Below are 27,664 nucleotides of genomic sequence, written 5' to 3'. Positions count from 1 at the left end.
AGAACTGGCAGAATCAGCCTGGGGCTGAAAGAGTAAAAAGCAGTCCAGGCTGATAAAGAAAGACGACTCAGAGAAAGCCAGCTTCCAAATCAACAGGACACGGTGTTTCCTCAAGGTCTTACAGAATTGGGAAAACAGTGGACGACCCTCTCTCGGAGGGAGGACCTCTTTCCCACCAGGGCTGCCCTCTGACCTGCTTTGCTTTGCTGTGTCTGAGCCCTGTTCAATTTCACAAAAGAAAATACACACGAAAACTAAGCTGAATGTCAGATGTCCCACTGGTAAGATAAGGTTCAGACTCTGCTTTTTCATTTGGTCATTTATTCAATTCATTCCTTTAACAAATATTTATTAAATACTGCACATGCCAGCGCTGAACCTGGTACTAGAAATGTAAGATAAGCCTGCTAAGTAGACAAGTGGGAGAGAAGTGGTTTAAAGAGAGAAAAGAATCTAAACAAAACTGAGGCTGTTAAGAACACCGGGTGAAAGCTGCGTATACATCAGGAGGGAACACAGAGTGGATGGGGGACAGGGGCAGGAATAGCTGGAGGTGGGACAGGTTGAAGGGAGGAGGGGCTCACAGAGGTAAGACTGGAAGAGGAAATAAGGTAAGGAGGTTGCTGAAGTCGCCCACAAAAGGTAAGAGGCCGGAACAAAGTTATTTTAAGATTTGAGAAAAAGACTTAAAACACATCTGTTACATGTATAAATCAAGATGCAGACTTGTTTATAGGTTGTAGGACAAAATGGGGGACATGGAACACCTGTGGATAATGTTCCCATCAGGAGGAAATTCACACACATAAAATCACCACCTATCTCTATAAAAACAGGTAGAAGAAAATCAAATCCTCAGGTATGAACATCATCCAGGTCCCATTTTTCAAAACTATTGATTCTTTTTTTTTTTTTTAACTATCCTAAGGAATACAGTAATAACATCTGACAGCCACTTAAGTTGAAGGTTTCACAAAGGCTTAAAACACTGGCTTGCCATGTTCTTTATTGCTCCGTGAGGGCTATTTCATTCAATTATAATGACATTTCAATTTGGAATACAGAGTTGCCTCTCCCTTTAAATGTTAAATTGACTTGTTTTGGTAGAAAAAGAATCTAGTATGCTCTATTACATGCAGGATTAAAAAGGTAGCCCTGGCAATATTAATAGCTTAATACTTTAGTAACAACAGAAACTATTTTAGAATCTATCATTTTTTCTTAAACTATAATTTGCTTTTAAAAAAACTACTTCCATACTCTTTATTCATAGCTCTATCAGAAACTCCCTATGAACTGACTTTCTAAAATAAATATACATTTATCTAGTCTACATAATTTACATAAAAACAAATCATAAACAGAAAAGTCAAAAGACTATAGCTTCAACTAAGCCTGCATGGGGTAGGTACCCAATGATTACAAAATATAAAATCATAATTAATTTCAAGATACTTTAAAATAAAGCAAGGTCCTACCATATCTGTATTCATATTTAACTTACAAGTGACCATGAGAAAAGATGGGGTTTTGGGTAGAGGATAAAGTCCTAGTATAAATGTCCACAGATCTTAACCATCTGTGACAGAGCTGAATAAGCTATTTTTGAAGTGCTTGAAATCTTACCATCTAGGGTAGATTTGGGGTTTTTGTTTCTCTTACATGCTCTTTAAAATACAAAGACTAATTGATATAAAATCCTCTATAATGATATGTAACTGAGAAAAATCAAATGAGTCGAAATAAATACCGGATCATTAAAGAGTAAGCGTCCAAATAACTGCTTGGCTTCCTCCAGGCTTCCCTCCAAGTAAACAGCTCCTAGATAAAAGAAGAGAACGCCAAAAGGAAGCCTGCATTAATATTCAGAGAAAATTACATATCTCTATAAAAAGCAAAAAGGCAAGCCAAAACCCACTCATGGAAAAAATCGACCAGATCAGAAGCAATTGTTTTAAAGGTAGCATTTTCCCTCTTTTAACTATGCTTTGTGTTATAAGTTAGACTGAAATACAAAATTCAATTTACCAAAATATAAACCTAATTTTGTAAGAAAAACAGGCCAACTATGATCTATCATAAAGGATATGGGTATGAACCATTACTGAGGGAACTATACACAAATACTTGACTTTATGAAAATATTATTTCATTTTCTATATTTATAGTTTATATTTCAGGCCACAGACAAAATATGAGTACAGATAAATTAAGGCTTCTGCCAATAAAAAAGTAGGATAACCTTTACCTTTAATTAAAAATAATTCTTAAAAATTTTTTGAAATAATTAAGCACTGTACACATATTTACCACTAATCATAACCACTAAGTACTATAGTAACACTTTAACTGGGAATCAAATAACTCTGGAGTAGGGTGGTTCTTAAAATCATATTTTTTACACCTGTCTTCAGAAAGGCTATTTTCCGTGTAAAATAGAAACTTAGTCACTGGGCTTTTGATGACTAAATACATTTATTATTTATCAACAGAGGTAGTAATAATGATAATAATTATAACAGTGATGATGATGATGATATTAGTAATAGCAGGAGTTTGAGGGACCACTTATGCCCTAGGCCCTATGCAAAGCATTTTCACATTCTTATCTTCGCCTTTAAGGCACCTCAGTAAGAGGATATTAGAAAAGATTTATAGGTTTGGGGTCCAGAGTAGGTGGTCTGGGGGAGGGGTAAAGGAAATGGAACTTTGCCCTGGATTTGCTGCAGTTAGGATCAGATATTAAGGTTGTTACAACTCTGTGAGGTAAGTGATACTATCTCCATGTCATAGATGGGGAAACTGGGGTTCAAAGAGATTCAGTAACCTGGCAAAGACACAGAACTGATAAATGATACAAGAGGGAACTGAAACGTGTGTGCCTGGCTATGGAGCTAACTGTAACATTAACTGTCAAAAATATTATGTGAAAAAAAAATTACGTGTACAGAGTAGTCATTCCACATGACAAACCCTCTGAAAATAGATATATTTGTACAAAACAGACATAGCTGTGAAAAGACTGTGGATAATTATTAAATATTCTCTTGCTACCATCATCAGCATAAAACTATAATGGGAAGCTTTTATATTCATTTTCAAAGGAAGAGGGCAAAATTGATAAGGAAGTACAGACGCCTTTGAAAAATAAAATGTACTAAATCATCTACCTAAAAAAATCAAGGAATTGTCAATCTACTGTAACATTTCATTGTAAAGCATACTTGCAATCACCAGCTAATTAACTCTTCATAACTTTCCTGTACAAACAGCTAATTATATTCTGGTTATAGTAAAAAAGAAACTGAGGAAGTAAAGAGCCTGAGTGTCTGCATTAGCCGTGCTTCAAGTGAATAAACAGTAGTTGTAGAGACTCAAGCCCTGGGATTTTTAAATACGCAGTGTCTTCAAGATGTTTAAAGCAGAAAATCCTGTAAAATAGCTTTAAAATTTTATTTAAAAAAAAAAAAAAATTAGGGCCTAACCAGCGCCTTATTTATGTATGTGATCCTGAATCAAATCTGGCAAGTAATCCATCCTCATATTAACTCACTTCAATTCAGTTCAGTATATACTAAGCATGTACATGACATGATACAAGAAATTCAAGAAAAGAAAGCATGACTGCTGCTCTGGAAGAACCACAATAACTACAGGACAAGGAGGCGGGTATCATACTGGGGAACTCACGTGCTTTGGGAACAAGTAATTTTGTCCCAAGGCTTCTCACTGAATTTTATGTGCTCTCCAGACATTTCAGACATGCAAGAAACTAGACTATAAAAGAGAAATTACCTATTAATGCTTCAAAACAATTAGCCATTGCATGCCGAAGGTCTGATTCTCTACAAAGGTCAGGTCCATGAGCATAAAGCATAAACCGATCCAGTTCAAGTTTCTACAAAATTCAGAATGACAAAAGTAAGAGAATATCGGCAAAATCATAACTGTTATAACTCAGCATCTCCTAGGGGGTACAGTTACAAATTAACTGGCCTTAGGCGAAAGTTTAATCTACCATTCTTTACAAATCCATACATACAGTTCAGCGCTGACCAACTTCGCCTTTTCCCCAAGCAAGCTTCTATGAACTCTGATGATTCAAGCAGGTTCAGAATGGACCAGATCTGATCTGTCCAACTCCAGGTTCAGAAAAAGCACTAGCCTCGGTTTGGAATAAGACTCTATTACAAGGCCATGCCTTTGCGTTTACCCAATATGTCTAGAGATACAAACTCAACCCAAAGTTAACCTCTTGGATTCCAAAGTTATATGGTACTGATGGTCTTTGTACTGTATGAAAAATCAAGAGATTTTTATGTGGTGGAGTAGATGGGGACTCTCAGAAGACTTAAAAATGCCTTATTTCTCTAAATCTTTTTTTTTCTTATTTAATAAGGATTTGGATTTGGGGAGCCATATATTTTTGTACTTGTGTCCCTTTGTGAGGTTTTCACACTCATCCTTCTGAAGGCTCAGTGGGAATCTGAGCAATGGGTTGGAACTACCTTAAGGGCTCTGGGAATATTGTTTGTAATGAATTATATATTCTTTTTCTATTTGGCCTCAGACAAGTTTAGAGACAGATTTATGGCCTAATTCTGGAAATTGTATAGGACTGATGAACATATCTGGGCACAATAACTTTACCTCTGGCTTTATTTTACTGTCTTACCCATATTTTCTCTTTGTTCGGAGTTTAGTCCCTACTTGTTTCTTTTCCTATTGTATCATAAAGGACAAATCAAGTCCTTTCAGAACCAGACACAGTATAAATGTTTTTTACAAAACTCTTGAGATCGAATAAATGGAAATCATAATTCGTTCCATAAAAGGAAAAGGGTATAAGCATTGCATAAGCACACAATAAATCTGTTTCTATTACCATATAATTCGATTCATAACATGCCACATAATATGGAACAAATAACAAGTCAATGAACAACCTAGGACAACATGAATCTCATCAGCTCTCAGATAAAAGAGACTCAGATATGGTGTGTCTTGGTATGTGTGTTAAAAATAACCATATTCATTTACATTGAAAAAGAGACAAATAAAAACAGGGCATACATGCTATCTATTTTGGATTGCTAGGAATTCATGAGTGTATTATAAACTCAAATGAGAGTTTTGACTACCACAAATACAAGAGCAGAAAACACCTTTTTTCAAAAACTGATCCCCAAGTGCAAGAGTTTATACTAGAATATGGAAATTTTACTTGTTTCACAACTTCACTGGGAAAATCCAATTGCTTGCTATCTCTGGAGCCCTGCTTTGAGAGGAGACTGCAAGCCATTTCTATAACATAAACAACTATTCTGTAATGTTATGAATTTTCTAACTTCTCATAATCTCTATATCCTTATTTTTTCATGAAGGCATTAATGGAACTGTTAAAAAGGAGAGTGATAGTCCACTGTGCATGTGTTAAAATGTTCACTGTCTGGAGTGCTGACCTAGAGCTTTTATTACCTTCTCAGAGTCAGCACTCTTCCTCCATCAAGTCTCTCCTCTCAAATGGTTAAGAACCACTGGTCTAGAGAGAAGGGCAAGGTTTACCACTGCCTTCTGCTGGAGCAGATGGGTGTTGAGTGCTATGGGTATGTCAGGGTTTGCAGTGGAGGAGGATTACACAGACATCCCTGAAGGGAAGAAATGGCCAGTGGCCAGCCCTGTTGTAACTCATGGCTCTATACAGCACCCACTATGTCATGGAATGGCTTCCATTTTCATTTTCCACATTTTGAAAATATCCTCCCTACAATTGTTTGAAAAATAATCATGCAATTCCATTATACCTGAAACTCTATAAAGAAAACAATGGCAGGGAGAGGTGGGGGAGAGTGTGCCAACAATCTACTTATGAAAGGTATTTCCAACAGACATTTACGTGAGCTATCAGGAAGCATCTTGACAATTAAGTCAACTAAACATTGAAGCACTTGTGGAATTTCATTCATTATGAGCCTAAAAACCAAGTTGGTTTTTCCTGAAGGCATCACTATTTATATTCTCAAATGCCACTGAAGCTGGATCAAAGCCTACCACCAAAGTTACGATGAGGATGTTATATAAAATACAGCAGTATACTCTTGCTAACACAAAAACCATGGGATAAAATCAACCACATATTAAAAGTAATTAATGCCCTGGCAAGATCAAATTAAGAAGTCAGTTGTAAAACTAAAATGGATTTTATCTAGTCTTTTCTACCAAATTCCAACATTTACATCAAAAATGAAGAAAAAAATAGAAATTACTTAAAAATCAAGGAAAACTCACCAAAAGCTTTTACAACAGATCACTAACGTTCGGGAATTTAACAGCCACTGTTGCCCCTATTACTGAATAAACCCACAGGCCTATAAAAAGTAATTGATTGATAAATGTAATTTGTAAGTGGCAGCAGCAATAAAAACAACTAACTCCTACTAATTTATTCATATGTTTATGTGATGAATAGGCATTGCACCAAGCACTTCATAAACGAATCATTAAAACTCAAATGGTAATCTCCTTAAATTCTCACAACCACCCTATGTGGTAGATGCTAACAGATCTCCATTCTACAGATGAGAAAGCTATGGCTTGGCAAAGAGAATATCAATTTGTTCATGGTCCCCCTGCTGGTATCCTGAATTCCCAAATAAGCGCCAGGGTCCTATCCGTTAGGATTTATGATAACAAGACACTGCAGAGAGACAGGAAGATCAAATGAGACAACATAAGCAACAAGCCTACCATGAATCTAAATCAAGGAAAGGTTCTGTCAGTCACTCGGCAAAGTCAATGTGGCTGGCTAAACAGCCTAAAAGCAAAATCTTAATTAATAGGACTTGTGATTTGGGGGTATTCTCAAAGATCTGTAAAGTATCCCCCATGGATACAAATGGCCTGGAGTATTCTATTCAAAGCTATAATTCTGTCTGTTAAAGTAAATTAAAAACAAATGTAATTCAGAAATATTACACAGAGGGAAAATATGAAATCTTTCATTTCTTTTGCTCTGTTCTCATGTTCCTTTTCCCCAAATGTTTAACTCTGTTCATGCATGTCTGTCAATTTTTTCCTCTTCTGTTTCCAAAACACCTCACTGTGGAGTTTATTAGCTGTTGGTGAAACTCACTAAGGTAACAGAACTAATAAGGCTGAGTCCTTAAAACCCAAACAAACAAACAAACAAAAATCCTTCCTCATCAATAAAATATTAAACCCTTAATACACCCTAAAGGGTTACTGATTCAAATGCAAAGCTATGCACGGACTGAGGAAGAGAATGTAGACTTCACTGCAAATGAAGTGCAGACACTTGTACCTTGGCTAGCATGGCAAGGTGCTGGTTCTGAACGATGGCGGTCCGATATGTTGCTAATCCCCCCTCTTCCAGACTGGGAAACAGATAGTACAAATGGACACTGCCAAAAAAAAGCACATAGACAAGCATGTATCACAATATTCTGTATGTGGTTCTGAGTCTAAAACAACAGACCTGACACATAACATCTGCACAGTGCCTACCAGCTGGGTTGAACTAAACTGAAGGGTCTCTGAAGGGCTAAACAGTAAGCACGGTATATCTGAACGTGCTAAAACCCAAACACCATCCACTCATCTGTTCACACTGACTCCTATAAAAAGAGCTCTCTGAAATACGATGACAATGAAGACCTGAGCAATCATTCATCCTGCTGAGAGCAATCCTATCTAATACTTGAAACGTGAGCCTGGAGACAGAGAGCTTTGCTTGGGTTGGGTTATAGGGCCCCGGAGGAGAGCTCTGAGCAGGGCAGCCAGGTGGCACATTCGTCACAAGTACAGGTGGGGACAGGAACAGAACCAGGAGTGGCAAAGAGAGCCAGGGCTGTGGATCAGGGAAGTACGGGAATTAGGAAGAAGGCTGATGGGAAACCAGGCCGGACCACAAGGGTACCTGCGCTCTCCTAACTCGCAAACTAGTTCTGAAGATCCACTGTTTGTTGGGGCAGCTAAGCTAGTTTGGTCCTTTTGTGTCCGGTGAGAACACGCCAAGAAAACTGCTCCTTTGCCTCACTGTGTCCTTCGTGGGGAAAGAAATGACTGAAAGGGAATAAAAATAGCTTGAGACAGTTCCAAGAGCAACATGTGTTATCTCCCTTTAAGAGAGAAATTTTATGAGTATTGAAAAAGCAAAATGTACTTTCCTACCTCTACCTCCAAACTAAGGATCCAAAACATTTCTGGGGAGAAAACACACAAACATACAGACACACATACACTAGACACACCCCATAAATAAAAATCTAGTTATTAAAATTCTCGTATGCTTTCCTTCCCTCGAGTTCAGAAAGAGTGAGAAAGGGATCAAAGACAAATCCCAGAAAATGAAATGACATTTTAAAATATCATCCCTTTCTTTACAAATTGAATATAAGCTCTGAAGCATCTAGACCAAGACAAGCTGATCTCCCGTGGCTGTAGCAACTTGAACGTAAACTTGACAGGACAGAGACGCTAGCCTTTCATCTTGTAATCCTGCTCATTACGGCATCAGTGAGTGCAAGTTATCAGGGCAAGAGGCACAGACATGGAGCTTTTAAGCTCTACAGAAGAGACCAAAACCACTGTGTTTCAAGGCTTTACTAGGCTAATTACAAAGAAGGTAATGTATTAAGTATGTTGCCTGTAAAATGCAATTATTGGGGGAACAGCAGAAAAGTCTACTTACCTGGTCAGAAATTCAACGACAGCATCACCCAGGAACTCCAACCGTTCGTTGTGATTAATCCTACAGGAGAATTAAAAGGATCTCTTAAAATAGCCCACATTTACATTTCCTCCCTCTCTTCTCAAAAGAAAGGATGCTGAGGGTTAGCTCCTTTAGTAATCAAAGCACCCTAACTTACTCCTCATAATCAAGGGCTCTGATGGCCATCCTGCCAGGGGTTGCCTAGTAGGGAAGGGAGGAGGGAGCACTGCCTCCTACTATGGGGTTCAGGCTCTCTACCCTGGTGCCTCCGTCCCCTGGGAATCAGACTTAAGGCAATGAGACATCAGTCTAACAACTGTGAATCTTTCTACACTGCTATCAGGTGGAGGAGAGAAGGGAGAATGCATTCTTAGAGTAAGAAAGTGGAAAATCAGCACTGGTACCATGTTCTAGCTTCGCGTGGTCCAAACTCTCAATTTGACCTCATGTCTAAAGTCTCTCAAAACGGGCCTAACCCACCTTTTCAGTCTGCTATCCTCTCCCACCAATGCACTGGGTCCTTTTCCAAAACCGCCTGGTCCTCTCTGAAAAGTGCGTGTGCATGCTAAGTTGCTTCAGTTGTGCCTGACTCTGCAACCCCGTGGACTGTAGCCCGCCAGGCTCCTCTGTCCATGGGATTCTCCAGGCAAGAATACTGGAGTGGATTGCTGTGTCCTCCTCCAGGGAATCTTCCTGACCCAGGGATGAACTAGCGTCTCTTAGGTCTCCTGCATTGGCAGGTGGGTTCTTTACCACTGCTATCCTCTCCCACCAATGCACTGGATCCTTTTCCAAAACCGCCTGGTCCTCTCTGAAGAGGGCACCCCCTCAAACACTCAGGGCCTCTGTGCAGGCCACGCTCCGTGCTGCCCTGGAGCTTCCAGGTCTCCCCTGGACAGCAAGGCCCCCTGAAAACCGACTCATCCCTCGAGGTCTAGCAGAATGTGAGGTCCAGATGAATCCCCACCTGAATCCCTTATCAAAATGAGTACACTCCCTTGGTGCAGAGACTGCATTTTATTTATATCTCAATTATTTTGAGGAAGGTTCATCTTACAAGCTGGGTTTCTCATGTCAGAGTACGAGGCTGAACCCAGCAGGAAGGTGGCTCATGGAAGCCTCCTTCCACCTGCGAGTCTCTCAGTGCAAGCAGGTCACCATCTCTCTGTTTATCAGAGATGGTGACCTGATCTAACTGAGGCTTTTAAAGGCCTCTGGCTGCCTTTAGCAGAGATTGAGCACAGGAAAAGACAAGCGGATACTGCTGTGGTCCTGATGTGACATGATGGAGGCGCAGGCTGGAGAGGTGACTGAGGAGGGGCAGAGATGCTGTCAGATTTGGGAGACATTTGAAAGATGGAGCAGAAAAGAGGTGCTGATAGGTGGGACTGGGAAGCTAACCAACAAGAAGAGGTTGAGGGGCAGTGCCCGACTCTGGCTCACGTGGCTAGGTGAGAAGTGCTGCCATTCACTGCAACGGGAAGACCAAGACGGGGAACACGTTTGGGAAGAAGCAAGAGTTGCCTTGTAGATATGCTAACTTTGAAATGTGCATAAAACATCCAAATGGAGAGATCCAGCAAAATGCTAGATATATTAACCTATTGTTCACAGGCAAGAACAAAATTAGTAATAAATCTGTGTGTGTGTGTGTGTGTGTGTGTGAGTCAGTCATTTCCAACTCTTTGCGACCCCATGGATGGTAGCCTGCCAGGCTCCTCTGTCCATGGAATTCTCCAGGCAAGAATACTATAGGAGTGGTCTACACGTCGATAGGATTTCAGATGCTGAAACTGGATGGCACTAGTTTGCAGAGAATGCAGCTAGGCAAGGGGTCCCAGGACTGAGCCTAGGAAAGGGTCATGGCTGTGGTCCAGCAGAAAGGAAGCCAGCACAAGGGAACTGGCAGGGTGGTGGGAGGAAGAGGAGGCCAGTGTTATCCTCCAGCCAAAGAGAAGAGCATGTTTCCATTAAAGAAACAGACTCAGCAAGATGAGAAGAGAGCACTGACTCATACCAGGGAGATGGCTGAAGCCACAGAAGGGCAAGCTCTGTGAAGTGGTGAAGACAAGCCAGACTGTGACTCGGGTAGGCTGGGAACTCGCGTGTTGTCTGAAGCCATGCAAAAGAAGATCCTAAAATAAGCTACTGCCTGAGAGATGATAGGAACTAAGAAAGAATACATTTTTTTAAAAGAGAGAAATTAACATTATCCTATTCTTTCCCACCAGCCAGTAAAATAAACATGTATTTTCTGTGGTAAAGACTATCATCTTCCCCACAGTTCAAAGTACAATACAGGAAAACCTAGTTAAAGTGGAAAGCAAGAAACCCTGGCCGGAGTCCAGAGTGAAGACGAACCATACTTTGGACTGTCTTAGGCTTAACTGAAGAATAACAAGACAACCAGTCAAAGAATAATAGCTGCTTTGAGTCATATACTATTTTGAATTAAGTCATATTGGTATAAATTTTATTTAATTTCATTTATAAACTTTCAGGGAGACAGGAACTACATCAAGAATTTTAATAACCTTGAAGGCAGACCATTATTCAGTGTGTTAAAATACAAGGTCACAGTGCTAAACAAGTTTATTCAATAGTAAGTCTGCCATCCATTAAATAATTTGTACCCTATCCAGCATATGTTTTTTTTGTATCCTCACCGTGACTAAACTCTGGCAGTAGGCCACAAACAAAAATGGGGGTTAAATACCATTTTAGTTTATTACTATATCGGACAATTCCTAACCCAGTGGTTTATCTGGAAAAATGGACAGAGTGAGTTGCTGGTCCTTGCTGTCTACAGCGGCAAGTCTTTTGTTCCTTCTTCCATTGTTTATACTTCCTTTAATTACCCCTGTTTAAATACTAGCAAGCTCCAAGATGAGATGTTTACAGAGCAGTAAACATTCCATTTGCTTTTGAGAACTGAATCAACAGAGGCATTATGAAATTTAGATTAACTGTAGCACTTAGATAGCACATTTGGTCTGTGGAAATCAAAACACTTTATAAAACAGAACAATTTCCCTATCATAGTAATTACCGTAAGGTGTCATCTACTCCATAGAAAACCATCTTGGGATGGGCCAAGTCCAAGGGTAACTGCTAGAGGGAAGGGACGAACAACATTTTCTTACCTTTGTATTCCAAGCCTCAAGGGGCAACTGGTAGGGCAGAGCTAGAATGGGCCTTGCAGGTCAACTGAAACTTCCACCCAACCCAGGAATTTCCTTCTGTCCATTACATCTATTTGTGGCTCAGCTGGTAAAGAATCCGCCTGCAATGCGGGAGTCCTGGGTTCCTGGGTAGGCAAGATCCCCTGAAGAAGGGAAAGGCTACCCACTCCAGTATCCTGGCCTGCAGAATTCCAATGACTGTATAGACCATGGGGTGGCAAAGAGTCGGATACGACAGAGTGTCAGACATGACTGAGTGATTTTCACATCATGTAATTATAAAAAAATATTATAAGAGAGACTATAGGCATACCTCATTTGGGGCTTCCCTGATAGCTCAGTTGGTAAAGAATCCACTTGCAATGCAGGACACCCCAGTTCAATTCCTGGATCGGGAAGATCCACTGGAGAAGGGAAAGGCTACAAAATCCAGTATTCTGGCCTGGAGAATTCCATGGACTGTACAGTCCATGGGGTTGCAAAGAATCAGACATGACTGAGTGACTTTCACTATTACATCTAACTGAACACTTGGGGAGAGAAGCCCTACTAGATCTCAGATCCAACCCATGGATCCCAGATTAAGCATCTATTCACATATATTCAATGCATTGTTACTGTTTTTAATGACAGATACTTAATGTATAACTGATTGGAGAAGAAAATGGCAACCCACTCCAGTATTCTTGCCTGGAGAATCCCATGAACAGAGGAGCCCGGCAGCTATGGTCCACAGGGTTGCAAGGAGTCGAACACGACTGAAGCAACTTAGCATGATTGAAAAGGTACTCTGCAACTACCATTTCCTTGCTGCTGCTGCTGCTGCTAAGTCACTTCAGTCATGTCCAACTCTGTGCGACCCCATAGACGGCAGCCCACCAGCCTCCCCCGTCCCTGGGATTCTCCAGGCAAGAACACTGGAGTGGGTGGCCATTTCCTTCTCCAATGCATGAAAGTGAAAAGTGAAAGTGAAGTCGCTCAGTCATGTCCAGCTTTTAGCGACCCCATGGACTGTAGCCTACCAGGTTCCTCCATCCATGGGATTTTCCAGGCAAGAGTACTGGAGTGTGCTGCCATTGCCTTCTTCTTGTAAATGCTAGCTGATCCCAAATCAGATTATGAGACTCACCAGCTGTTAAACTTCTGAAGGCTCTGACCATGACCTTTTCTAACGCTCATTTCCCTGTTTCTAGTCAACAAGTAAAAAACCTGGAATAAAAGTAATATCATGAATGGCCTTCTTTCCTTTAAGACTTATTTACTGAGGCCCTGCTTTTTGAAAGGCACTAATTGGAAAAGAAAAAGAATTTGAAAAAAAGAAAAGAGAGAGTAGGATCAAAGACCTTCCAAATGCTCACAGTATTAAAAAAAAGAAATCAAACTATGACACAAAATATTAATAACACCTGGGAGAACTGAAACTTGCACCATAAAAGAAATGCCGGCAGAATGTGAGCACGGCTACAATGACCGCGGCATTTAGGGAAGGGAGAGGGTACGCTCGACTGCACAGGAAGTATTTCGGTCTTACTGGTGTGCAGAAGGCCACAGGGAAGACAGCGATGTGCCTGGAAGGGTGGCTTGGGTCAGCAGGTGCTGAGATTGTCAGGCGAGGAGGTTCAGACTTATTCAGCAGGAGATGCGATGTCACAAAAAGCCTTCAAGCAGTTTACAGCTACAAACTAGAATGGAGGCTCTAGAAATAGCAAGGTGACGCCTGGAAAAGCCGTCTGGAGGGAGACCCGGCAGAAGGCGGCACTACCTGCATGGCAGGATGGGCAGGGGTGGAAGGAGGGGCTTTCGGTGGGGCTGGGGAAGAACTCCATCAAGCTCCCCAACCTGCCCTGTTCCTCCACCTGCAGTGCAGGACACGGATGCCCAAACAACCTACTAGCCTACTGGCTGTCTTGTTCCTTTCTCAAGTCTAAAATTCTGAGCAGGCTTGCCTGGGAGGAAATGTAACCACTGATGCCTGAAACTGCATAGTGTTTGTTTCAAACATGTACAAATGCTTCCAAGGAGCAGACTGCTGCGTCCCACTTTATAACAGCAAACTAAGAAACAAACAGGGGAGAGGGCACAGTTCTTTCGAGGGAACTCAATTATTCAAGTGCATGGTATATAACTGCCCCATAATCCCTGAACAACCCACCAGAGCTCTCCTTGGCCCCACAGCAGTCTGGTGTGGTGGTTGTGTTTTTGACCTTCACTGAAGCACTTAGCAGAGTCTTCCTTATATTATGCATGTTTATGGAGCTCTTACCCCACCCCAGGGGTCACACCTCTTGGTGGGCGGGGGCTATGTCTTACTTGTCTTTGAAAGAAGTGAAAACGTCAGTTGCACAGTCATGTCCAACTCTTTGCGACCCCATGGACTGTAGCACGCTAGACTCCTCTGTCCATGGAATTCTCTAGGCAAGAACACTGGAGTGGGTTGCTGTTCCCTTCTCTGGGGGATCTTCCTGGCCCAGGGATTGAACCCAGGTCTCCTGCATTGCAGGCAGATTCTTTACCATCTGAGCCACGACCACTAAGGGTATGGTCATGCTGAGGAAGTTGGTAGGTGGCAGGCAGAAAGGAAGAAGAAAGGCTTCCCTGATGGGGAACTGAACCCGGGCCTGGCAGTGATGGCGCCAAATCCTAACTGAGATACCTGTGAACTGCCTCAAACTCAAAAGGCACTGGACAAATGTCTGTTGGATTAAATCTGTCCGCGTTTCTTCAGTACAGCTCCCAGGGCCGAGCACAGCTGGGGCTACTACACAGCCACAGCAAAGCATCCGCCGGACTGGCTGCTGAGGCAAGAAGGCTCTTTTTGAATAGAAAGTTGGGGTCAATTCTGTATCAGCAAAAAGATGGGACAGAAGGCAAGAGACTCTCAGCACAAGAGCGACAAAGGCCAGAACAGAAGTCAAAGGACAAGAGAGAGCATGTCCATTCTCTATCAGCGGTATCATTTTCAAAATGTAAATTCAGAAAGAACACAAGTATCTCAGCTATCATTCCCTTTCCCAGGGTAAGAAAACATAAACCATGAGACTATCAAAAAGACATAATTTATATGCCAACAGCTGTGGGTGGGGTGGATGAGGCAAAGATCACTTAAACCTGTGTTTTCATCATTGAAAAAGAATGGGTCGATGGCATGTGTAGCCCTGCTGAAGGGGGCTGCAGGGGACCCAGGGTTCTACTTATTAAAATACAGAACTGGCCATCTGGAGACTTCACAGTATAGCAGGGTATAGGGAAACCAGGGCCACGCTATCCCTGAGGGTGTGATTAAGGGCTCCTCTAATTAGACAGTTCTTTTCTGATCTTAGACTCGCATGGAACACAGTAGTGAGACGTGTGATCATCTTCAAACCGGAATTTTAAAGTTTCGGCCTGCCTTTCTTTTTACCTCTTGATTGAAGGGGAAAAGACGGTTTGGTTCATGATAACCTCAAAAGAAAGCAACCTCAAGGCAAGCCTATTTGAAAAGAAAAGGGATACATGAAGAAAAAGGTAGAGGAGAAAGCTGAGCCAGCTCAACTGGGCACTAACCTGGCTGAAGAGGCCATTACCAGCCGCAGCAGTGTTTCACTTCTAACCCTGCTCTCTCCACCTTTCATCCATCCAAGTCTGCTTCCCAAGAGGGACAGGTCTGACTATTCAACTTTTCAGTGCCCCGGGTTAAAAAGCAAGCCTCTCTCAAACAGTCTCCTGTATTGGCTTTGAAAATAGAACCTTCTGCGCTTCACACACAAAGATAAGCCTCCTGAGAGAAACATTAGAGCCTCATCAGCCATCAGGCATTTGCTTCCATTCCGTTTTCCAGGATGTTAATGAGTTTATATAGACCCCGCCTACTTCCTTCCCAGATTCTTCAGGGGCTCAAGGCCACACAAAAGTGAAAATATTAATGCATGAAGGTAGCTTTTAAAATCAAGAAATAAGACAGGGAAAGTTAACACATAAAACTTTCCAACCCATTATATGAGGCCAGTATTATCCTAATAATGAAATCAGACAAAAACATCAAAGGAAAGGAAAACTACAGGCCAGAAATCCTCAGCACAGTACCAGCAGACTAAATTCTACCTAAACACACTGTATAAGAAGGATTATACACCATGATCAAGTGTAATGTATCCCAGGAAGGCAAGGTTGGTTTAACACCCCCAAATCAATTAATGTAATACACAATGTGAATAAAATAAATTTTAAAAAAGCATGATTATCTTAACAGATGCAGAAAAAGCATTTGACAAAATTCAACATACTCTCATGACAAAAATATTCTGCAAAGTAGGAACAGAAGGGAACTTCCTCAATATGACAAAAGGCACCTATGAAAAACCCAAACACAATGGTAAAAGAATGTTTTCCTTTTAAGATTAAGGAGAAGGCAAGGAGCCTCTCTCACCACTTCTACAGGATATTGTACTAGAGACGCTAGCTAGGGTGACCAGGTTAAGAAAAATGAAATAAAAGGCATCCAGTCTGAAAAGGAAGGATGTAAGAGTTGGATGGATGAATGTGAGACCAAAAGAAAGCTGAGTGCTGAAGAATTGATGCTTTTGAACTGTGGTGCTGGAGAAGACTCTTGAGAGTCCCTTGGACTGCAAGAAGATCCAACCATTTCATCCTAAAGGAAATCAGTCCTGAATGTTCACTGGAAGGACTGAAGCTGAAACTCCAATACTTTGGCCACCTGATGTGAAGAACTGACACGCTGGAAAAGACCCCGATGCTGGTAAAGATTGAGGGCAGGAGGAGAAGGGAACGACAGAGGATGAGATGGTTGGATGGCATCACCGACTCGATGGGCATGAGTTTGAGCACGCTTCAGGAGTTAGTGATGGACAGGGAAGCCTGATACACTGCAGTCCATGGGGCTGCAAACAGTCGGACACAACTGAGCGACTGGACTGAACTGAACTGAACTGACTGAGTCTGAAAAGGAAAAAGTAAAACTATCTCTATTTACAGGTGAAACGATCATCTATATAGAACATCTTAAAATGAAGTGAAAGTCTCTCAGTCGTGTCCAGCTCTTTGCGATCCCATGGACTGTACAGTCTATGGAATTCTCCAGGCCAGAACACTGGAGTGGGCAGCCTTTCCCTTCTCCGGGGGATCTTCCCAACCCAGAGATCAAACCCATGTCTCGCGCATTACAGGCAGACTCTTTACCAACTGAGCTATCAGGGAATCCCACAAAAATCTTAAGGAATCAACTAAAAAACTATTGGAGCTAACAACTGAGCTCATCAACGTTGCAAGATTCAAGATCAAAATAAAAAATCAACTGTATTCCTATGTGCTTGCAATGAACAATCCCAAAATTAAACTTATAAAAATAATTTCATTTAGGATAGCATTGTAAAGAATAAAATACTTAGGAATAAATTCAACAAAAGACATACAAACTGTATACTCTGGAAACTAAAAACATCACTGAGAAATTAGAGACAACAAATGAGAAACAAAGACGTTGAATGTTCAGGGAACAGAAGACAATATTAAGCAGGAGACTTAATATTAAGACGGTAATCATCCACAAACTCATCCACAGAGTTACCACAATCCCTATCACAATTCCAGCTAGCTTCTTTGGAAAGTTAATAAGCTAATTAAAAAATTCATGTGCAAAGGTAATAGGCCTGGAATAGCCAAAGCAATCTTGAAAAAAAAAGAAAGCTAGAAAAGGGACCTTGCATTTCTAGATTGCAAAACTTACTACAAAGCTACAGTAATCAAGACAATGCGGTACTGGCTTAAGGTCAGACATACAGATCAATGGAATAAACTAAGAATCAAAAATACGCCCTCATATATACCATCAGTTGATTTTCAACAAGGGTGATTTCAACCAAGGTGATTTAGTGGGGAAATATTAGCCTTTTCAAGAAATGGTGGTGCTGGGATGATATCCACAAGCAAAAGAAAGCAGCTGGACCTCTATGTCATACCAGTTCTAACTCAGAACAGACCAAAGATCTAAATGTGAGAGAAAAGCCATAAGGGTCTTAGAAGAAACAGCTGTAAATCTCTGTGACTTTAGATTAGGCAATGGTTTCTTAGACATGACACCAAACACAAAAGCAACGAAAGTAACACAATTTATCTATTATTTGGAATTAATCAAAACTTCTGTGCTTCATTAAAACAGTAAAAAGATGATCCACAGAATGAGAAAAAAATTTTTTACAAATCACTTATCTGATAAGGGATTTGTATCTGGAGTACATAAAAAAAATTATTTTAACTCAATAACAAAAAGCAACTTGATTAAAAAATGCAAAAAGGATCCAAATAGATATTTCTCCAGGGGAGATATATGAATGGCCCAAAAGCACATGAAAAGGTGCTCAACATCATTAGTTATCAGAGAAATACAACAAAACCACAATGAGATGATATTTCATATCCACTAGGAAGCCCAGGTTCAAAAAGACAGATAATAACAAGGGTTGGGAAAGATGCAAAGAAACAAGAACCTTTGTATATTGCTGCTAGGAATATAAAATGGTACAGACTCTTTGGAAACAGTCTGGCAGTTCCTTAAGGGAAAGGTCAAACAGAGTTACTATATCATCCAGAAATTCCACTTCAGTTATATACCCAAGAAAAATCAAAACATGTCCACACAAAAACCTGCACACAAATATTCATAGCAACATCATTCAAAATAACCAAAAAGGAAAAAGAAATGACCATCAATTTGATGACCAGATAAACAAAATGTGGTCTACCTATACCATGGAATATTATTTGGCAATAAAAAGAAATGAAGAACTAATACATACTACAACATGGATAAACCTTCTAAGTATTACATAAAGTAAAATAAACCAGTCACAAAAGACCACATATTGTATGATACCATTTACACAAAATGTTCAGAATAGGCATATTCATAAAAATTAAAAGTGGATTAAAAGAAGATTGCTAGTTGCCTACGGCTGGGCAAGCTGAGAGAAATATGGAGTATGGGGTTTCCTTTGGGCGTGACGAAAATGCTCTAAAACTAGACAGTGATCACAGGTACATGACTTTGTGAAGATACCAAAAACCACTGAATTGTATGCACTTTAAATGGGTGAATTGTATGGTATGTGAATTCTATCTCAACAAAACTATTATAAAAAAGTCTACCTTACCTTGAGGGAGTTGGGTCATCTTGGCCAAGGCGTGACATAATATTTATTAAGGTGTTAATCCCTAGTTTTAAAAAAAAAAAATCACAAGTCAATATTGTTAGAAGCATTCTAGAACCATCATATGACACACAGAAAGAAAATTATTCATCTCACTCCAATTTGACTTGCATGTGGACAAGTTTGATCAACTTAGTTACTTTAAACACTATGTGATAGGAGAAATTAAATTTTCTCAAAAATTCATTCACTCTTATTATAAAGCTGTGCTCAAAGTAAATGTCATTACGTAAGAGTCAAGAAGCAGTAAAGAATGACAGAATGAAACAGTTACCAGGGAACCATTCCTGGTGGGGATTTAATTTACAACAGGGGACACAGAACAAAATAGGAGAGTGCAATCCAAACAGACCTTTTTTTCGCATGTGCATGTGATGAACTTTTCTATCTCCATATTTGGGCTGCCGAATTCCACAGTTAGACAAAGAATTCCTGGCATGATCAGGATTCATTCCAAAATTCAAGTGATGACTTGGGTGGGTCATGGCCAGCTAAAATTTCAAAGACATAAGTTCAGTTTTAAAAACTCAGCATAAAAAAAATTTAATAAAAACCAACCAACCAAACAAAAAAAAAGCATAGAAGCACCATGACAAATGAAACAGGAAAGGGATTTGTTTATCCAATTAAATTTTAAGCCCCAAACTTTCCATTTTTTCCAGTGTCAAATTTCCAGAGCTTTGGTTCAAGCCTTCTGCAAACAAACCTAAAAATCCACATCTTTCACAGAAGAATTAGAATACACAGCACCTGGAAAGAAGAGCCACAAAAGAGGAAAAGATGAAAGATGAGGTCAGGTTTCTCAGGCAAATCTTTGGTCTATTTCTTTAGGGACAGTCTAAAAAAAAAGTGAGAAGAGGGGTTTGAAAGTGGCAATCAGAGTAGAGTAATGGAGAAGGCTATGTTTCTAGACGTCCTCATCCTCTCCAAAATAGAGATTCTCCACACTCCACTTGTAACCTGCAAGATGAATTACTCCTATCTTGTTATTATATAAATGTACAGGAGAGTAACTCTCACCTGTAACAGACAACGATCTTGGAAAGTATATCCTATCAACTTGTCCAGATGCATCAGGCACTGGTGGTAGCGAATATGATGGGTCAGAACCGGCAGCATCATGGCATGCTAGGAAAAAGCACATTTCAGTATGTTTAATTCTCTAAAAATGTATTAAGAACATTTCGTTTATTTTACAGCAAACAAAGAACATTTTTACATCCCAAATCCCATCTCCCAAAGTCTTAAAACAGTGTACTGGCAGCACGGCACCCTGGCATACCCCCTGTGAGGGGCAGTGGACTAAGTAGTTAGAGATACGATCTCTGGAACCAGAGCGCTGGGTCCAAATCTGGCTGTCATTCATTCATCCTGGGACTTAAGGTAAGTTACTTAACCTCTCTGTTTCTGATTTCTCATCTGTCAACTGAGGACAACCGGGGTAGCTACCTCCAAGGACAGCTGAAAGGATCAAATGAGTGAATACAAAAGGCTGCTTAGATAAGGCATGTGCGGCCCTCACTGAAGTAGGAAGGGCCCTGGTTCATCAGAAGCCAGCAGTGTACCCTCGAGGAAGCCATGAGAATTTCTGTACCTCCTTGTTTCTTTAATTCTAAGGGAATGGATTAGGACTCACAAATTCTGAAACTTTGTCAGGGTCAAGGCACTTCTGAGATCTAAGGAAAATGAGTTTTTCCCCAGAAAAAGGCCTGTGTGCACAAACACGCAAAAATTTTATGGAATTTTAATGAGTTCACAGATCTCTAAAGCCCATCATTAGCCTCTGGGTAAGAACTTCTCAGCCAGATGATCTCGAAGGGCCATTCCAGGTTTAACACTCAATCTAACATTATGAGGATAACTTTTATAAAAACCATCAATACAGTTAAATCACCTGAGGACACAGAACTTTTATTTCAATCACTTTTCATTTGGCTATAGATTCCTTATTGGGAGACAATTTCATGGAGAGCGTATCTTTTTCCTTTTTTTAATAACGTTTCCCTAGAAATCAAGAGAATGAAGAAGTCATTCTTATTCATCAGAACCTGGAGGATGGGCACAGCCCACAGAATGACTGACATGTGCTTTCTGTCATTTTAGTCTTTGAAGTATTTTAAGCTGACATTATTTAAAAATACATGATAATGGATTTGCTTGAAATTACAGAAATCAGTTCCCTGTATTAACTTATAAAGAAAGATTAGTTCTCCCAAAAAGGATCTTCAATCAACAGAAAGTCTTTCTTTCCAGTTCAATTCAGTAAATATGTATTGAGCACCTCCACGTGCAAGGTTTATAATAGCTGTGGAAAAGAAAAAAGATGGAGACACTCTTTTTGCCCCCAGGGGCTTCCCAGAGATATGCCATTCTGATTCGAATTACTGGCATTTTGTCCACTGTACTTTGATCCATGCTGTATTAAAAAACACAGTAATAAGGAAACAAAGTATGTGGCCAAAGTATAATACAGTTTCCCAGGCATTTCAACTGCATGGGACTCATGGGTATTGAGGCTAAGCACTCAAGGAGGATGGGTCATGAAGACTATGCAGTGTAACTATCTTTCTAAAGTATGAATTCAAACTAGTGAGTTGTTTTCAAACCTCCAGCGAGGGAAGAATCATTACCTGTTAAGAAAATAACTATCTTCAGAGTATGCTGACTATTAGAAAATAACCTATCCCTCTGATCTACCCCAGAAAAGAACAAAATATATTTAATGGCAAAGTTCCCACATCTTCTCTTCACCAAACTAAGTCTTATTTTCTTTACCCTTTACTCACATGAAACAGCTGTGAGTCCCTTCATCACTTCCTCCAAACTTACTCCAAATAGAGCCAGGTTCTCTTTCCAAGTAAGTATGGTTCTTGTGAACACCACAAAAAGGTAGGTATGATCACCGTCCATTCTGTATCCCTGACAAATAAGTCTTGAGGTTCTCTATAAGACTCTAGCTCAGTTTGTTAAATGCTCAATCTTTGCAATGTTGAGACCACACACAATCACTAAGCATCTCCCTTCATTCTATTCATTTCTAGAAACTGCTTTCACTTTATTTACTTGTTCTATTCATTTTTACTTGGCTGTGCTGGGTCTCAGTTGTGGCACGTGAGATCTTTGATCTTCAATGTGGCACGCAGGATCTTTTTTTTTCAGTTGCAGCAAGTAGGATCTAGTTCCCTGACCAGGGATCAAGCCCAGGGCTCCTTGCTGATCCTGCATCCACACACTGTGAAGTTTCTCCATCTCCTCCATCACTTGTCCAGGCTCATTCAATATAACTATTGATAGCATTGACGGCAGCAGATCATCACATGTTCCATCATCTTGTCCTTGTTCTTTAGAATCGTGCTGCTGGCTGAACAATTCATGTTGTAAGAATGAGTGACATCTACCACCTTTTCGCCTCGCCCCACTCTCTCAGCTATTTTCATGTTTGTTTCCATCATTATTGCATGGCGCTCCTTAGCAGTACCAGCTACGTCGCTGCTACTTTTATGTTGCTCCCAGACATCCTGGGCTTGAAATAAAGATACTATACTACTGTACTCTACACAGTACTATATAGTAAAGTACACAAAAGCACCACTACCCACAGAGGATGCATACATGTGACAGTGTACCTCAGACACATGAACTAACTTACCTGGCTGAACATTCAAACACACGTTTGCATCTTTCAAAGTTCGCAACTTGAAGGTTCGTATGTAGTGGACTCACTGTAGCCCAAACACAACTCTCTGCCTACTCAGCACTCACCACCACTCTGTTCTTCTTCTCAATTTTCTTCAGGCACCCTGCCTTCTAGTTTTCTCGAGCTTCACGTGGGCCTCATGCTGGTTATATGTTAAACTGACATAGTTTCTTTGCTCCTTTTTGGACGTCTCTATGTGTCACTTTTATTCATCCTCCACTCTCAGGATTCAGTTTATTGATTTCCATGGACCTCCTGCTTGGTACAGCACAGGGCAGAGGTACATACTCTCCCAAGTCACCAGGTCAACTTTGGTGTGCAAAACCCCGTTCTTAAAGTACAGACACCATAGCAACATGATGCTTCTCCTCTTCTGAGTCATAATGCTGAATTTCTCAGCCTCAGTTTCAGGTTTTGATTCCTGTTTTTTCTTCTGTATTACCCGGAATTCATTCTAACAAGCGGTTACACTGAGAAAATCTTTCAACAGTTTCTCTCTAAACACGGTTCCAGTCTGCGTTTAGTTCACATGTAGTTCCAAGTTACAGGACCACCTCTATGTTTTCATTCCTCCTAACACTTGTTGGGACATATCAGGTAGAATTTTCTAATCTCGTAACAACCCTTGGTAACTGCTCTGGTTGGGAAATTACGCTCCCAGAATGAGAAGCTGGGACTCAGGTTGCTCTGCCTTAGACTGAACACAATAGTTTTATTGCCAGTGGCAGCCAGACAGCATCACAAGGCTTTTGCCAGCAACCCACCAGCAATTATTATTACCCCACCCGGCCCCCACCCCAGGATTTCAGAGATGCACTCAGCCATTTTCTCTTAAAACTAAGTATGAGTTCATTTTTCCACAGGCTTCAGGGTCATTCAGAGTATTCCATGTACAAATTTCATTTAACTGTTATTTCTCAGTCAGGTTCTTATTCTTCATTACCAACAATACTAACCACATTTACTTCATATTACACACCACCTGAGCAAACTCCGGGAGACGGCGAAGGACAGGAAAGCATGGCGTGCTGTAGTCCACGGGGTCACAGGAAGAGTCGGACACAACTGAGCAACTGAACAACACACGTCTCCTGCCATCTTATTTGACGAACACACATGGAAACGAAAACATTTATTCGGAGATAGGAAACTATAGTTAAGAGGCAATATAACCTGTAAAAAAAATAGGACTGGAGGATGGAAGCCTGGCTTCCACCAGTTGGCTGTCTTTGGAACAGCAGGAGTCCTCCATGCGGAGGAACCATCATTACACAAGAAGTATTCACCTTTGCCGAAGTTCTACTCAGGAACCTTGTCTCCAACCAGTTAAACACAGGAACTGATTGTTTTTGGCTATGTGCGTGCTCAGTCACTCAGTCATGTCCAATTCTTTGAGACCCCATGGACTGCAGCCCGCCAGGCTCCTCTGTCCATGGGATTTTCCTATCAACCTCAAAACAGAGTGTAAAATGTAATATATGCAGAGAGCAAGAGAAGAAAACCTAGTCGTCCAGCTGCTTCCAATCCAGCTGGGAAGCCAGAGTTAGATTCTTGTGACATTTGTGAAGGACATAAAACTACATGGTTCATTCAGGACCCCTATTTGTTTTACCAAAAGAAAGGGTAAAAAGAGCTCACTGTCTTTTTAAAAAATTGTGTTCAGTGGATCTAAACTGATCTAGGAACTGCTCCACGATAATGGGACACTCCCTTTACACCCACTAGTCACCAATCAATCAGTAGTTGTTGTTTTTTTTTAATCTTTTTACAAATTAGGGTTTCACAGGGTTTTGTTAAAAAAAAAAAAAAAACTTCACAGTTAAATAAAAAACATAAGTTTAAAAACCACTGAACTAGAAGAACTCTAAGATCCTTTCCAGTTCTCAAAGTTCCATAATTTCAGGATCTCTTGAACAATCAACTTTGACATCACTGAGATCAGCAGATGGCTGGACATTCCACTCACTGTTACTACAATGTCTTAAGCAGCTATGTTGGGGCTACAGTGCTGTGTTGGTTTTGGAGAAACACTAGCAAGCTGAAAAACTGGGTGATATTACAGCTCCAAGTGGCCCTAAGAAACAATCAATGGAAGTAAGATATCCACTTCTGAAAGCATTTACAGTTAAAAAAAAAGTGGTCAATGGGTAATATAACTGAGGACTTTTTAGACAGACTAGCATCCACTACAGATGATTATTTTCAAACTACTTAGCAATATTGCATCAATAGCAGTTCATCTCAACAAAAAAATTTAGCTTCACATGGTAAATGAATTACATAGCAATTCCTTTAATGATAGGATTAAATTCCACTGTTCAATACAATAATTAAATGCCAGCATTGATTTAAATAAAAAAAAACCTCATTACAATGAAATGAATACCTAAGAGAGTCTGGACTCATTACAATACATGCTACCATCACAAGAGATAAGTGGAAGTGCAGCCTGGAAGTATTCTTCCAAAAGGCTAAACAGAGCAAACTGCACTGACCCCAGTCTGTGTAATCATTTCCTTTAGTGTAATTCCCATGGAGTGCAACCAATATCAATCATAACAAAAGAATCGAGCAAACAGTCAAAGAATATGCTGGATTTGAGGGATGACTAATTTGGTAAAAATTCACATTTAAGGAAAGAAATACCTCTTAGTGAGTCACTTATATACTGCTGAAATGTTCCTCTGTTAAGTCTACCCCCCATCCCCGAAAAAATGGGCTGGGCTTCCTTGGTGGCTCAGTTGGTAAAGAATCTGCTTGCAGTGCAGGAGACCCAGATTCGATCCCTGGGTCAGGAAGATCCCCTGGAGAAGGGAATGGCAACTCACTCCAGCATTCTTGCCTGGAGAATTCCATGGATAGAGGAATCACTGAGATAAAGCAAAGACTGTAGACTGGCGGGCTACAGTCCGTGAGATCACAAAGAGTCAGACACAACTGAGCGACTAACACGTCACAAAGAAAAAATACTATCCTTTGGCTCAAATACGTATACTGTTTCTGCTCATTTAATACTTTCAGCTCTCTGCAGTATAAGTCTGGGTTCTCAGTCGGGAATGTTTGTACACACCACCTTCAGGAATCTGCCTGTAGAGCTGCCGGAGTATCTCTTTTGACAGGCACTTACCCACATGCTCAAAAAGGCAGATACATTTAAAGAACAGACCTGCCTTCCCTCAACGTGCAGAGACAGAATTGAGCATTACTAAGTCAGCGCCTCCCACACCCCCACCATGCACATGCGTGTGCACCACACACAACTAAACAAGACAACGTGAAAACTGACACCAAAACAGAACCCAAATGATAGAAAACAATGTACTGTTGATGTTCCATTTAGCTACAAGGTAATACATTCTGCAGAAACTTCTCAGAATTAGGAAGACTTCAGTGCCAGATGCCTTTTAAAGGAAGAGATGTTTGGGTATAATTGTGTTCTCAGAAGCGTCATCACCTGACAGACATCAGAACGGATGCCAGTTTTCCAGAAGCCTTGGCTACTCAGCTCCACTGTTACTTCTCGCCTCATGGTATTCTTCTGTCGTATTTTTTGGAGTGCTTCCTAGAAAAGAACTCATTATGATGAGCGACCTGACAGTTCTAAAGCAATATTAAGCCAAACATCAAGCATTAGTAAATTAGCTGGATTCATTCACCCTCACATTCAGGTAGTCAAAATTCTTCATGCCAAATTAGATTTTAAAAAAAATAAAGAAAGGCCTTGGGAATAAGCCAACTTTTCCTGGTAAATGGATAAGGAAAAAACTAAACTAAAGAAGCTATGCTGGCAAGTTCAAATGAAAAATGTCCTTTTGGGGACTTTTTGGTGGTCCAGTAGCATCCCAATGTGGGGGGTTCAGGTTCAATCCCTGGTTGGGGAGCTAGGATTCCACATGCCTCACAGCCAAAAAACCAAAACATAAAACAGAAGAAAAATTGTAACAAATTCAATAAAGACTTTAAAAAATGATCCTTGTCAAAAAAAAGAAAAATTGTGAAAAAAAATGCCCTTTAACTGAAAAAGAAACAAAATGTGGTGTTTGGAATCTGAAATCTGCATGTAAAGATTATATTTAAATCAAGCCTTATGTTAAGCATTTACATATAAGAAAGACAATCAATAAATTAACCAGAAACCCATGTAATTCTCAAAGACGGCTTCTAATTTGCAAACCCTGCAGCAAGGGTATATTTTATTAAAACAAGACAATGATCCAAAACTGCTGCAAGATGTAAACAGGAATTGACTCTTCCCTTTTACCGCCATCCTTCAAATAATTAATGATAAAAAATAATTTTATACTTGTATGTTTATTCAATAAAAAAAATAATCTCATAGCAATTCATAATAACAACAGGAACCACCACCACCTCCATCACTGATTAAGTTCCTAATACAGGCCAGGTAGCTCAGACAGTAAACAATCTGCCTGCAATGCAGGAGACCAGGGTCCTATCCCTGGGTCGGGAAGATCCCTGAAGAAGAAAATGACAACCCACTCCAGTATTCTTGCCTGGAGAATTCCACGAACAAAGGAGCCTGGTGGGTTATAGTCCATGGGGTTGCAAAGAGTCTGACATGACTGAATGACTAGCACTTTCACAGGCCAAATACCACTGGAGGAAAGTTAAATGGAGTGTCTCCAAGTCCACACCATCACCCTTTTCCCTGGGTGCACTAACAGAAGGACATTTCAGTCAGCCTCTTTCGGCCTTGGTTCCATCTTTCATAATGAAGCTGACTGGCTCAAGTCAGAAAAAGCAACAACGTCAGAATTCAAACAATTCTCAGCTTCAAAACCTTGCTTTTACACAATGGCAGCAGAATAAACCCTCAATGAGACAAAATCTA

At 40.5% G+C, this 27,664-nt stretch overlaps 1 protein-coding gene across 5 annotated transcripts in view; it reads right to left on the bottom strand.

The window, feature by feature from the left end:
* The window catches only part of DROSHA (drosha ribonuclease III), a 119,419-nt gene that overhangs the window by 28,615 nt on the left and 63,140 nt on the right, over positions 1-27,664 (bottom strand). For all 5 annotated transcript variants that reach the window (XM_043887468.1, XM_043887469.1, XM_043887471.1 and 2 more), the window contains 8 exons: positions 26,267-26,374; positions 20,136-20,243; positions 19,468-19,606; positions 19,059-19,119; positions 8,711-8,770; positions 7,322-7,421; positions 3,796-3,898; positions 1,751-1,821 (listed from right to left, as the gene is read on the bottom strand). In XM_043887468.1, the coding sequence (XP_043743403.1) occupies positions 1,751-1,821; positions 3,796-3,898; positions 7,322-7,421; positions 8,711-8,770; positions 19,059-19,119; positions 19,468-19,606; positions 20,136-20,243; positions 26,267-26,374 (750 nt within the window). The remainder of the gene's footprint in view (positions 1-1,750; positions 1,822-3,795; positions 3,899-7,321; positions 7,422-8,710; positions 8,771-19,058; positions 19,120-19,467; positions 19,607-20,135; positions 20,244-26,266; positions 26,375-27,664) is intronic.

The sequence above is a fragment of the Cervus elaphus genome, chromosome 25 (assembly GCF_910594005.1).
Source record: "Cervus elaphus chromosome 25, mCerEla1.1, whole genome shotgun sequence".
Taxonomy (NCBI): Eukaryota; Metazoa; Chordata; class Mammalia; order Artiodactyla; family Cervidae; genus Cervus; species Cervus elaphus.
This window is presented reverse-complemented; position numbering and strand designations above follow the sequence as displayed.